Source organism: Aquarana catesbeiana, linkage group LG12 (assembly GCF_042186555.1).
Source record: "Aquarana catesbeiana isolate 2022-GZ linkage group LG12, ASM4218655v1, whole genome shotgun sequence".
In the NCBI taxonomy this organism is placed as follows: domain Eukaryota; kingdom Metazoa; phylum Chordata; class Amphibia; order Anura; family Ranidae; genus Aquarana; species Aquarana catesbeiana.
Genome location: NC_133335.1, coordinates 3578745 through 3593793, shown reverse-complemented (window position 1 = coordinate 3593793; position 15049 = coordinate 3578745). Strand labels below are relative to the sequence as shown.

The 15049-nt window shown below is 45.5% G+C and overlaps 1 protein-coding gene across 1 annotated transcript in view; it reads right to left on the bottom strand.

The window, feature by feature from the left end:
- LOC141114265 (protein kinase C alpha type-like) overlaps positions 1-15049 on the bottom strand; it is a 230229-nt gene that overhangs the window by 200627 nt on the left and 14553 nt on the right. Inside the window, exon 3 of the mRNA XM_073607850.1 lies at positions 8728-8810. Within this exon, the coding sequence (XP_073463951.1) occupies positions 8728-8810 (83 nt within the window). The remainder of the gene's footprint in view (positions 1-8727; positions 8811-15049) is intronic.

Here is a 15049-nt window from a genome sequence, read left to right as displayed (position 1 = left end):
CTGCATGTTACCCCCTATTTGTGGAAATGGAAATAAATGGATACTTTGTTTCTCTTGTGTCCATGGTACGCCTAGGTGGATGTCTACATTGGTGCACATCAAAGAAGAACCAAATATTAAAACGTATCTCTAGACAAAGCTTGATTTTCTTGGTATAGATGGTGTGTGGAAGGTAGTCACTCTGTTGGGTTATCATTGCCGTCTGTATCTCCGTTAGGACAGGAGGCAAGGGGAAAATCATCTAAAGCGGACATCTGTCCTGGGAACAATTGTCTAAGTCTGGGTACACACCCATCCAAATTCGGCCAGTTCAGCAGGGACTGGACAAATTTCGATCAGTAGATTAAGAGGACGCTCAGCTGATCAGTATATTCTGACAGCGTAAAGTCTTCACTGCCTGAACACAATGTCATTATATAATGGATATTCTGGGCAAATAAAAGTTGTTTTTTTTTAAAGAAATACGAGGTAGTTTTTGAGAAAATATAGGGGTTATATTTGCGGAAATCCAGGGTTACTTTTGAGGAAATAAGGTAATTTTTGAGGAAATACAAAGTCATTTTTGAGGAAATACAAGCTTATTTTTGAGGAAATATGAGGTTATATTTGAGGAAATATGAGGTTATATTTGAGGAAATAGGTTATATTTGAGGTAATACAGAGTTACTTCTGAGAAAATACAAAGTTGTTTTTTAGGAAATGCAAGGTTATATTTGAGGAAACGCAGTTACTTTCAGGAAATATCAGCTTGTTTGAGGAAATACAAGGTTATATTTGAGGAAATATGAGGTCATATTACTGAGGTCAGTGACTTTTGAGGAAATATCAGCTTATTTGTGAGGAAATACAGTCATTTTTGAGGAAATATGGAGGTTATATTTGAGGCAGTTACTTTTGAGTAAATATCAGCTTGTTTCAGGAAATACAAGGTTATATTTGAGGAAATATGAGGTCATATTTGGAGCAATGCAGATACTTTTTGAGGAAATACAAAGTAATGTTTGAGGAAATACAAGGTAATTTTTGACCAACTTATTTTTGAGGAAATACAGGGCTAATTTTGAAGAAATAGGTTAACTTAAAAAAAAAAACAACCAAATATTAAAGTGTAAAAAACAGCTCACTACTGCCCTCTCTCCTTGTGCAGGGTGACTGGTCTCGTCTCCGCCCCCTTCTGTAGGTTTCTGTAGTGGGTGGAGCCTGCTGAGCTCCTCCCACAGCTCTGCGCGCTCTCTCCTTGTGCAGGGTGAATGGTCTTGTCTCCGCCCCTTCCTGTAGGCTTTTGTGGTGGGTGGAGCCTGCTGAGCTCCTCCCACAGCTCTGCACTCTCTCTACTTGTGCAGGGTGCCTGGTCTCGTCTCCGCCCCCTCCTGTAGTTGTTTGTGGTGGGTGGAGCCTGCTGAGCTCCACCCACAGCTCTGCGCTCTCTCTCCTTGTGCAGGGTGACTGATCTTGTCTCGGCCCCTTGTGTAGTTTTCTGCAAACATCCTGTAGTAGGTTTAGCCTGCTGTGCCCCTCCCACAGCTCTGTGCACAGGCTATGTACAGCACAGTGATGATGTCACTGCTCTTTTTACATGGGAATATCTGGGTTTGCAAAGGCATTTGATGCTCACATAGTGGATTCATTGAAAGCAAACATAGCCAAAACTTTTATTTTAGTTTTGGATGAAGTTGGTAGTAGTTTACGCCCGTGTTATTTTTCCACTTCTAGCAGGAGACAACAGGAAGTGAGACATGAAATCTCCTCTTGGTTGTCACCAGAACATTGTCCCCTATGAGGTGGTTTTCTCTCTCTCTCAGCTCTGATGTATACAGTATAATATTGATCTTAGGCTCCCCCGTACTATATATTTGGGAGGCTGCGGCTCCTTTAATCCAGGATCCTGTACGCCAGCAATGGCAAAGCAGCTCTGGTCAGGGCCGGTGGATTCAGCGGATCGATCAATACAATACGAGATGGAAAACAAACAACTGTAATCACACCGGAACCAATTTCAGCAATAAGCTGAGTGTGCAGACGGCTCGTCCCTGCAGATACATCCGCGGCACACCATGTATGAGGAAAATATAACAGCGGCTGTATTATTCATGAGCGGAGGGATTTGTGGATGGCCTGAGCCTCCTCTCACCTCACTCGGCAATAACAGGAGCCGAGCCATTAGTTACTGATAATGCAGCCCAGCCAATAATGACCCAACATTCCAGAATGATTTGCCTACAAAATTTTACCAAAATTCCCTACAGACGCCAACAGAGGTGCATCCAGAATTCAGGAGCCAGTCAGTAAAGAGCACAGTTACATGTGTGAGGCCTAAGTGTATAAGTCATACATGAGGATAAAAGAAAAAAAATAGGACGCCAATGGTTAACCCTTCTTTCGAAAATGCTTATTTTCTGGCACTTCAGTTGAATATTTTTGTAGTCAATGACCTGGAACATCTGTGGAAATGTCTATGTTTACTAGCTGCATGCTTGTTCCAGGAGGTCAGAGGCAGCCAACCAAACGGCATTTTCAGAAGTCAACAATTCCCCCTGTCACCCCGTTATCCGATATAAGAGAACCTAAGCTTTCGCTGGTAAAAAGGAAGGAGAGGACCGTTTTCTGTTATGTGTCTCAGCAGCAGCAAGTATGTGTGTGAGGTAGAGATAATCGTCCAGTTCTTCAAGGCCTGACAGTATTAAGTCAACTTTCTGCTTTCATCACCTCCCAACCCATTATCTAACACTGACAAAGCTTCCTCAGTGCTTCACAAGAAAACTTTCTACAGAGGTCATTGAAGAAAAGGAGATAAGATAACCAGCCAAGAGAAGAGGGTCCTCACTCTACAGAGATGAGGGAGCCCACCCCACAGAGAGATGACCAAGCTGGAGACGAGGGGCCCACCCCACGGAGGTGACCAACTTGGAGACGAGGGTCTCACCCACAGAGAAGACCAATCTGGAGATGAGGGTCTCACCCACACAGACGACCAATCTGGAGATGAGGGTCTCACCCCACAGACATAACCAACCTGGAGATGAGGATCCGCACCATGCACAGATGAGGGCATTCACCCTACAGAGATAAGCAATCAGGAAATGAGGCTCTTCACCCTACAGAGATAACCAACCAAGAGATGAGGGGCTTGCCCCACAAAGATAATCAGCCTAGAAAAGAGAGGTTCACCCCACAGAGATAACCAAACCTAGAGATGAGGGGTTCACCCCACAGAGATAACCAATAAATATGAAGCTCACCCCAGAGAGATAACCAACCTGGAGATGAGGGATTCACCCTATAGAAATACCCAACCAGGAGATGAAGGGCTCACCCCACAGAGATAACAAACCAGGAGATGAGGGGCTCATCCTACAGAGACAACAAATCAGCAGATGAGAGGCTCACCCAACAGAGAAAACCAACCTAGAGGTGAGGGGCTCACCCTGTCAATATAACCAACCAGGAGATGGGGGGGGAGGTGAACCCTACAGAGATAACCAACCAGGAAACCCAGCCCCAAAATCATACATCGCATCCTTCACAGCTTTTTATGAGCAGATGGTGTTTGGGCAATGAGTTCCACCAAGACCAGCACCTAATCATTAACTTTCTTGAGACTAAGAGGTGAGGATTAGAGTAGACAGGGACCGCCCCTCTTGCCCCCAATGCCTGCAACTCTACAGCCATACATCACCCAGAATGCATGTAATATATACCTTTTTATATATACTTTTTTTTTATATGTTTAAATAAAAAACAAATTACAAATTAAAAATAACATGTTTAGAATGACCCCATATTATGTCCTCTATGGGCTGATTTGTGAAGGAAATGTTACACAATGTAGGCAGATGATCCAGTACAGCCTCTATCCAGGTGAAGGAGTCGGATGAGAGTCATGGCAGCCAATTGCAACCTCCAAATGGGTTAGATGAGACCATTCGTAATGAGGGGACCCCCCCTCCCCTGAATATTCTCCATTCATGCCCCCCTCCCAGGTTTATGATTATGCTGCCATTCACTCGGCACAGAATAATCTCTGGATGTTCCCTCACCCACTCACACCGGGCTGTGCCAGGAAAACACCGAGAGCTCATCAACATCTACAAGAGGAAACGCCAACCTTCCAGGCAGGAGGTGACAGTACACGGCGCTGTTTACAACATGCTGTACACGTCTAATGACGATTATGTATCTCTCTCTATACACGGTCTGTATAATACAACAGAAGTTACTTGGCACAGAGCTCTGCGTGGCGTCAGTGTGCCGGGATTATCAACGCTCAATAATATTTTCTTACCGAGGTACCGACAATATACCGAGGTACTGACAATATACCGAGAATATACCGAGGTACTGACAATATACCGAGAATATACCGAGGTACTGACAATATACCGAGAATATACCGAGGTACTGACAATATACCGAGAATATACCGAGGTACTGACAATATACCGAGAATATACAGAGGTACTGACAATATACCGAGAATATACCGAGGTACTGACAATATACCGAGGTACTGACAATATACCAAGAATATACCGAGGTACCGAGAATATACCGAGAATATACAGAGGTACTGACAATATACAGAGAATATACCGAGGTACAGACAATATACTGAGGTACTGACAATATACCAAGAATATACCGAGGTACTGACAATATACCGAGGTACTGACAATATACCGAGAATATACCGAGGTACTGACAATATACCGAGGTACTGACAATATACCCAGAATATACCAAGTTACTGAGACTATACTGAGAATATACCGAGGTAACGGGAATATACCGAGGTACCGGGAATATACAGAGGTACCGAAAATATACAGAGTTGCCGAGAATATACCGAGGTACTGAGAATATACCGAGGTGCCGAGAATATACCGAGGTACTGAGAATAAACCGAGGTACTCAAAATATACAGAGGTACTCAAAATATACCAAGAAAATACCGTGGTACTGAGATCATACCAAGGTACCGAGAATATACAGAGATACTGAGAACATACCGAGGTACCGAGAACATACCCGGGGTACATAGAATATACTGGGGTACACAGACTATACTTAGGGTACACAGACTATACTTAGGGTACACAGACTATACTTAGGGTACACAGACTATACTTAGGGTACACAGACTATACTTAGGGTACACAGAATATACCTGGGGTACAGAGAACATACTTAGGGTACAGAGAATATACTTAGGGTACAGAGAATACACCAGGGTACAGAGAATAGACTTAGGGTACAGAGAATATACCGGGGTACAGAGAATATATCGGGGTACAGAGAATATACCGGGGTACAGAGAATATACCGGGGTACAGAGAATATACCGGGGTACAGAGAATATACCAGGGTACAGAGAACATACCGGGGTACAGAGAACATACCGGGGTACAGAGAACATACCGGGGTACAGAGAACATACCGGGGTACAGAGAATATACCAGGGTACAGAGAACATACCGGGGTACAGAGAACATACCGGGGTACAGAGAACATACCGGGGTACAGAGAACATACCGGGGTACACAGAATATACCGGGGTACAGAGAATATACCAGGGTACAGAGAATATATCGGGGTACAGAGAATATACCGGTGTACAGAGAATATATTGGGGTACAGAGAATATACGCGGGTGACAGAGAATATACCGGGGTACAGAGAACATACCGGGGTACAGAGAACATACCGGGGTACAGAGAACATACCGGGGTACAGAGAACATACCCGGGGTACAGAGAACATACCCGGGGTACAGAGAATATATTGGTGGCCTGCTCTTCACTTCAACACACTTTTATATAGAGAATTCTAGTAATAAATTGGATCATACTTTGCAGTTTTTTTACCTTCCTCTGGATCCTCTGTGGGTATAGGATTGTGTATATGGGATTGTATAATTTTTTTTCCCCCCTTTTATTGATTGAACTGGATGCACTTTTATGTTTTTTTTTTTTTTCAACCAGACTAACTATAACTATATAATAAAGATATATGCAGTATATCTAACAGTACAGCAGGAGGAGGGGGTACACCTGCTGCATTCAAATACAAGAGAACTACAAGTCCCAGCAGTCCAATAATTATCCATAAATGAGGTCAATGAATCCAAGGACAGGGATGACACGGTGGGTCTCTGGTTTCCCATTGTCTTTTCTGGACATAGCTGACCAGCAGACCATTGTCTGTAATTTCCAATGGAAAGGTAACCGGCATCCGGTGAACTGGGGGGGGGAGGGGGGTGTCAGACAAATCCCTGGAAATCATTTTATGACGTTGGCAGCCATACAGAGAGCCGGTATGGGAGGAATGAGACGGAGCGGCTCTATAGACACGTCTCCATATAAATCATTTCCAGAATAAACTCTGCGAGTGGAAAGGATTACACAGGATGTATAAAATAGATTTATTCCGTTACTATTTATAAGAATATAGCGGGGTGTCCCCTCCCTGTAGAAGATACGTCGGGGGTGGAGAATGACACCAGAGTCCTATAATGGGGGAGCGACAGACGCCATACACCAAGCAGCTGTGTGTTTTAAGGAGCACTCCGGACAGAAAGAGACGTAACCCACCTAACACTGGCCACATACTTTCCAACCATAGATCACCACGTTTTATAATTGTCCACCAGGAACAAGGATTTGTGATCTCTGCTCTTCCCATTATACGGGGTCCCCTGACACATTTGTTTTACCATCATCATCGAATATAATAGAGAGTGTTGTAAAAAGAGCTGGGGCCCCCCCAGCGTTGAGCTCTCTCCCCCTCCTGTTGGGTGGTAGGCTGACCCTTTACATAAGTCTGATATCTCACATGGAACAGATGTGTGACGTCGCGGGAGCTCGCTGGCAGATGGATCGCTCCCTGACCCAGCGCACAGATGGCGGGCAGTGCAGGCGCTGCGGTGGATGCGCGGACGGTAATATATTATTATATAAAGCTCCACAGAACAGGATTAAGGGAAGGCAGGAGGTGAGGGGGAGACCTGCTCCGCTCCGCAAATCCGAAATGACTAACAGAATTCCCAAGCTGTGCCGGCACGCCGATAGACGTCAGCGGATTAGGGAAGCGTCGGTGAGCGCCCGCTATGCTTTGTGCTGGATTTCCACCTCCACCCTCCCTGAACTTTTTCCACTGTTAGTCTGGGCTCCGCAGATTCTGAATAAAGCTGCAGCAATATGTGGGTGATGGGGGGGGGGGCTCCTTTCCTTCCGAGTCGATTCTGGCCTGGTACACCAAGCTTATCTCTGGATGCCCAATTGAGCTGGACCCATAGGGTTATCTCCATGGTACTGATGATGATAAAGCGATCTGGTGCCCAGGCAGGCGGCTTCTACACCCCAGAGGATCTCCATGTCCTCTTTGACTTGTAGACTAATATAACAAAACTTGAGGTGCAACACCACTGCTAAGAGATCCAGATACAACTTTATTCAACTAAAAGTCAGGGATACAGTCCAAAAAGTATCCAATGCATTTCAGCAGGCCAAGAGCGCCCCCCTTCATTAGTGGGTTGAGTGACAGCAATGTGAACAAGAACAGCCAAACCAGCTGCTGAGAAGGCCTGTGCTTGTAAATCACACTGGAAAAATACTATTGCAGGCCCAGCTCAGGTCTGGCTTGTTCACATTCTTGTCAATCTAGTAGCCCTGATGAAGAAGGGGTGCACATAGACCCTCGAAACGCATTGACTACTTTTGGTACTGTACTCCTGACTTTTATCAGAATAAAAATGTATCTTGACCTTTTAGCAGTGGTGTGGCGCTTTAATTTCTATTTTTGTCCCCTATTGTAAGAAGCCCCCCTGGTCTCCCAAAGAATGACATTCTCCTGAACTTGCACATGGGCAACATATAACTTATTTGATGCACTTTTTAGAATATGCAAACATTACTCTCAAAGACCAATAGGGCGTAGGCTTTTAGGCCTTCCCTGAAAGTTGGGGGGGGGGGGGGCACAGGGACTTTTGGTCAGGTTCTACCCCAACCATGGAGAGCCCCAACCTAATACTTTAGTAGACCTTGTCTTGGCAGATCTCCCAAAGGATGGGGTTATCCTGGTCTTGCATGTGGACAACATATAACGGATTTATTACACTTTTTGGAATATGCACATATTCTCACAGACCAGTAGGGTGTAGACTCTTGAGCATGAAAATTTGGGGTTGGGGGGTACATGGCTTTTTGGTTAGGTTTAACCCTGCCCACAGGGAGCCCCAACCTAGTTAGTACTTCAGTAGAACTTGCCTTGGCAGGTCTCCCGAACATTGGGGCTCTCCTGGTTTCGAATAGGTGGACCAAGACTTGCCTTGGCAGGTCTCCCGAACATTGGGGTTCTCCTGGTTTCGAATAGGTGGACAAAGACTTGCCTTGGCAGGTCTCCTGAAGAATGGGGTTCTCCTGGTTTCAGACAGGTGGACCAAGACTACCCTGCCCCTGTCAGGAGTCTCGAACCCCAAGGGGGGAGGGCCAGGTGTTACATTGTGTGTTTCCGCAGCTCATTTTTGCCTGAAATGTCTATCAGGGTGGGGTGGTGACATGATGAGATCTGGTCAGAAGACCTGTAGAGATTATCAGCAACTTAACAAGTGATTTTGGGATTTAGAGGAGAAGATCATGGAAAACAGAAATATTGGTGACGGTTCCCTCTAAGGCCATCCTGTAAACATTGATCAACAGACACATCATGGCTGAGAAATAAGACTTGACTTACGTCTGTGTCGGGGCCCTTGTCCCCCCCGGGACAGGTGAACGTGACAAATTCATGGCAGCGTTTGTGCACCACAAAACAGCAAACTGCAAAAAGAATAAAAATAAGAGAAATGGAGATTGTTACTCATTTCAGATAAGATACATTTTGAAAAACAAAAACAAATCAGAGACAGAATCTTTTGTTTGATAACCAGCAACCAACATTTACAAACAAAAAAAGCATAAATGAAAAAAAATCCAGTATGGACTGAGACAAGGATATTGTTCTGGGGTAATTACTATGAGCCCCCAGGTGTGAAGTCGGAAGGAGTAAGTCAGAGGTCACAGAGGGAAATCTAGAACTTGAAGTCAGCATTGAAGGTTTGGGGGTAGTAAACCAGAAGTCAGAGGGCTTAAGTCCGAACTCAGAGGTGACACACAAGAATTTGGAGGTGGAACTCAGAAGTTAGAGGTTATAAGACTGTAGTTGCAGAGTAGAAGTCATAAAATGGAGGCGGTAAGTCAGAAATCAGAGGGGATGCATCATAAATTGGAAGTGGTGAATCAGAACATCGAGGGGATAAGCCTGTAGTCTTTAGTGGTAAGTGATAACATAAAGGGGGATAAGTCAGAAGTCATAGGGGGTAAATCAGAATAGGGAGGGGATAGGTCTGAAGTCAAGGGGGATAAGTAGGAACAGAGGGATAATTCAGAATATGGTGGAGAAAAGTCAGAATATGATCATGAAAAGTCAAAAGGCAGAAGGGAAAAGTCAGAAGTCAGAGGGGAAAAGTCAGAAGTCAGAGGGGAAAAGTCAGAAGACAGAGGGGAAAAGTCAGAAGACAGAGGGGAAAAAGTCAGAAGACAGAGGGGAAAAAGTCAGAAGAGAAAAGTTAGAAGTCAAAGGGGAAAAGCCGGAATACAGAGGGGTAAGTGAGAAGTTTGAGGGGAAAAGTCAGAAGTCAGAGGGGAAAAGTCAGAAGTCAGAGGGGTAAGTCAGAAATCAGAGCAGATAAGTCAGAACATGGCGAGGATAAGTCAGAACATGGCGAGGATAAGTCATATCAGAGGGGATAAGTCAGAACATGGAAGGGATAATTCAGCAACAGAGAAGATAAGTTAGAACATGCAGGGGGTAAGTCAGAAGTCGTGGGGGGGTAAGTCAGAAGTTGGAGGTGTTCCTGTGTGTATTCGTACCAACTTGGGTGCTTTTTTGCCATACCCTCAGATACATGTAAACTGGGAGCAATGTCTGTAACATGGCAGCCAATGGCGGCATTCAGATATGTGCAGTTACATGCACTGCGCTGCAAAAGAGCGGCGTCCCAATTCTTGCACGCAGTCCTTTCGGCGGCCCTTTACATTGAGTGTGGTAATAAAGCCCCCAAATGCGCCTTGTAATTGCAGCTCTTATTTACTGGTGGATTTTTAGTGCAGATATCTGAACACAGCATAGAGGGGTGAAGAGCCGGCGCCATTCCTGACACAGCGAGGTGATTTTATACAACCGCTTTACGATGAAATGGCGCTCAGCAGAAGTTTTCTTGAATTTTCGGCTTTCCTGATGAATTTTTTTTTAGCGCGCTGACAGACAAGCGGAGGGTTTATGGCCCATCCCCAGCCTGACAATTTATCAGAGAAATCATAATATGTGAATATCCGATATTAAAAATGTGTGACAGATGGCGAGGACGCGGCGTAATGAAGAGAACGCCGCGCTGTCTGTGAATCATCATCTCCTCGTAATTCTCCCTGCCAAATTCCCTGCAATTAATAAAAGTGACACAGCATTGCTCTAAACGCTGCGCCGAGTGAGGCTGGCAGCCGGGGACTCCGTGCCAAGCAGCGGGCGCAAGTCATCTGCTGAACACTTGGTAGGATCGCCATTTCTGCAGGACACAGTGGGGGAGAAGTCGCCAGTCCTGAAAAATAGCAAACGACCTCATGGCATGCCAATAACCAGCGGGAAGAGAGGCGCTCTATGCAACCGAGGAGACCGATTTAGTCTGCTCTATGTGAATGAGGTAGAGGAGTCACATCGAATGTAAATAAGGAGGCGGGCACTAACTCAGCGGGCTTTTCAATAGAGCAGGGGGTTCCAAACTTTCTAAACAAAGGGCCAGTTTACTGTTCTTCCAACTTTAGAGGGGCTGGACTGAGGCCAGCGGGAGTAGCAAATGTCCTGGTGTGAGTAGACAGTGCCCCATCATTGGTATCAGTGGGAGGAATAGTGCTCCATCATTGGTGTCAGTGGGAGGAATAGTGCTCCATCATTGGTGTCAGTGGGAGGAATAGTGCCCCATCATTTGTGTCAGTGGGAGGAATAGTGCCCCATCATTGGTGTCAGTGGGAGGAATAGGGTCCCATCGCTGCTGTCAGTGGGAGGAATAGTGCCCCATCATTGGTGTCAATGGGAGGAATAGTGCCCCATCATTGGTGTCAGTGGGAGGAATAGTGTCCCATCATTGGTGTCAGTGGGAGGAATAGTGTCCCATCATTGGTGTCAGTGGGAGGAATAGTGTCCTATCATTGGTGTCAGTGGGAGGAACAGTGCCCCATCATTGGTGTCAGTGGGAGGAATAGTGTCACATCATTGGTGTCAGTTGGAGGAATAGTGTCCCATCATTGGTGTCAGTGGGAGGAATAGTACCCCATCATTGGTGTCAGTGGGAGGAATAGTGCCCCATCATTGGTGTCAGTGGGAGGAATAGTGCCCCATCATTCGTGTCAGTGGGAGGAATAGTGCCCCATCATTGGTGATAAAATGTTTCAGCCAATAAGGGGGGTGGGGGAATTACTACAGAGCTATGGCCAGTCTGCCCAGTCCAGGAGCCAGCAGGATTTGTTTTAGGAGGTAGGTCCTTTGACAACTAGAGAAAACCTCACAAATTAGGAAGCATTGGTGACTTGGCTCCTGGGATTTGTCCAGCCCTCAGCCGACAAGCCTATTGTTCCCGATATAAGAGACTTGGCATGGTCTACACTTCAGATGACAAGGCCCCAGTTTTGGTGCACAGTAAGTTGTGGCTCTGTATTTGTTGTGGAGCTATACATTTCAGCAGAACCTGGAGGCCACTGGCCGGTGAGGGACACTATGGCTTGATGTTCAACCACGGCTAGAAGAAAAGGATCCAACAAATGCAGACCTTTGCCAAACGAAACTTTGGCTTGCGTCAGTCTGCAGCGTTCATGTACACAGAGCGGCTACCGCACACAGCTGTGACCACCGGGGTCGGTGTATACCGCCTAAATCCCTGCCTGATAGAAGCAATCTAGATAATCCCCCAAAACACGGCCGCGAGGAGACAGATGGCCGTGACTGCTCGCCTCCGAGCGGAGGATTCTGGGTAACAACAAAAAAAAAAAGCCAACAGAGGATGAATCCAGAGAAAATGAACTCAGCTACGTTCTCCTAATCAGACGAGTTCTGCGTCTCCTGATCAGCCGACTGCCATGTTTATGGCGGGGGTAACATCTGCGGGACGGGGCGGCGATGGCGGGTCACTCCTCAAACACGAGCCGCAGATTTTTATTAATAGCAGCTGCTGGAAGAGTATACAAACCAGAAAGTGGACCTTGATCTACGAGCTGTATAGACAGATAGATACAATGTATATATAGATATAAGTAGATACGTTGTATACAAAGATAGATACAGTGCCTTAATAAAGTATTCATACCCCTTGAAATTCTCCATATTTTGTGATGTTACAACCAAAAACGTAAATGTATTTTATTGGGATTTTATGTGATAGACCAACACAAAGTGTCACATAATTGTGAAGTGGAAGGAAAATGATAAATGATACAAATAAATATGAGAAAAGTGGGGGGGGTGGGCATTTGTATTCAGCCCCTTTACTCTGATACCCCTAACTAAAATCTAGTGGAACCAATTGTCTTCAGAAGTCACCTAATTAGTAAATACAGTGGAACCTTGAGCATAATCCGTTCCAGGAGTATGCTCGTAATCCAATGTACTCGCATATCAAAGCGAGTTTTCCCATTGAAGTCAATAGAAACGAAAATAAATTGTTCCTTGTTCTGCATTGACTTCAATGGGATGCAATACCGCATGCGGCCAGAGGCGGGGGGCGCCTCGGAAACGGCCGAAAAAGGCCCAAGGGACACTTCGGCGGACCTCAGAAAGACTCCGTTCACGAGCCTTTCCGAGGTTTGCCGAGGTCAGCCGAACTGTCCTCGGGCCTTTCCGTGCATTTCCAAACGGCGCCGATCGGCGACTTTCGGCTCTGCTCAGCTCCGGCGCCCCCCACCTCAGGCCAAAAGCGGTACTGCACACCGCTTTTGGCCTGAATCCTGCTCCTTTTGCGAAACAACACTTGCAAACCGAGTTAGGAATTTTAGAAATACAGCGCTCGGTTTGCGAAACGCTCGTTAACCGCGTTACTCGCAAACCGAGGTTCCACTGTAGAGTCCACCTGTGTGTCATTTAATCTCAGTATAAATACAGATGTTCTGTGGAGCCCTCAGAGGTTTGTTAGAGAACCTTAGTGAACAAACAGCATCATAAAGGCCAAGGAACACACCAGACAGGTCAGGGATAAAGTTGTGGAGAAGTATAAAGCAGGGTTAGGTTATAAAAAAATCTCCCAAGCTTTGAACATCTCACGGAGCTCTGTTCAATCCATCATCGGAAAATGGAAAGAGTATGGCACAACTGCAAACCTACCAAGACATGGCCGTCCACCTAAACTGACCGGCCGGGCAAGGAGAACATTCATCAGAGAAGAGCCAAGAGGTCCATGGTAACTCTGGAGGAGCTGCAGAGATCCACAGCTCAGGTGGGAGAATCTGTCCACAGGACAACTATTAGTCGTGTTCTCCACAAATCTGCCCTTTATGGAAGAGTGACAAGAAGAAAGACATTGGTGAAAGAAAGTCATAAGAAGTCCTGTTTGTAGTTTGTGAGAAGCCATGTGGAGGACACAGCAAACATGTGGAAGAAGGTGATCTGGTCAGAGGAGACCAAAATTCAACTTTATGGCCTAAAAGCAAAAAGTTATGTGTGGGGAAAACTAACACTGCACATCACCCTGAACACACCATCCCCACCGTGAAACATGGTGGTGGCAGCATCATGTGGTGGGGATGCTTTTCTTCAGCAGGGACAGGGAAGCTGGTCAGAGGTGATGAGAAGATGGATGGAGCCAAATACAGGACAATCTTAGAAGAAAACCTGTCAGAGTCTACAAAGACTTGAGACTGGGGGGGAGGTTCACCTTCCAGCAGGACAATGACCCGAAACATCCAGCCAGAGCTACAATGGAATGGTTTAGATCAAAGCATATTCATGTGTTAGATTGGCCCAGTCACAGTCCAGACCTAAATCACATTGAGAATCTGTGGTAAGACTTGAAAATTGCTGTTCACAGACGCTCTCCATCCAATCTGACAGAGCTTGAGATATTCTGCAAAGAAGAATGGGCAGAAATGTCCTCTCTAGATGTGCAAAGCTGGTAGAGACACCCCCAAAAAGAGTTGCAGAGAAAGGGGGTTCTACAAAGTATTGACTCCGGGGGGCGCCATACAAATGTACCCCCCACACTTTTCACATATTTATTTGTATCATTTATCATTTTCCTTCCACTTCACAATTATGTGACACTTTGTGTTGGTCTATCACATAAAATCCCAATAAAACGCATTTACGTTTTTAGTTGTAACATGACAAGATGTGGAGAATTTCAAGGGGTATGAATACTTTTTCAAAGGCACTGTAGATAGATACTTTGAATATATATAGAGATATAAGTAGATACAATAAATGTATGTATGGGTATAGGTAGATACTTTGTATATATAGATATAGGTGGATACTTTGTTGTAATATAAAGATACAAGTGATCTTTTCCAAGCAATGTATCGGTTTCCGGTAACATCTGTGCCCAGGTCCTGGAAAGATGATCCCACACTGGATGGAGGCCAAAGTCTGAGGATAAAACTCACATGTGAGGAGAGCAAATCCGGTCATCTGTCCTGATTACAATTACATTTCTAATAACCACTGACTGAGATGAAAGGAACTGCCATAATAAATCCATCAAATCACCGCAGTCACGTGACTTCCCGGGAACCCACAAATCTCCCCAGAAGATGGCTTCAGGTCACAGTATACACACAGCAGTCATATCCTGACAGCCAGGCTGACATATTGTCCCCACAGACAGGAATAGTACGTACGGCAGGAACGGTGACCCCACAGCAGGCAGATTTCAATCATCAAAGCAGACACAATGATGAAAGATGAATGGACATCACCCTGCGCACAGTCCCAATCTATATACAATATATCTCGTACAGAGTGCCAGGGATGGGTCCTAGAC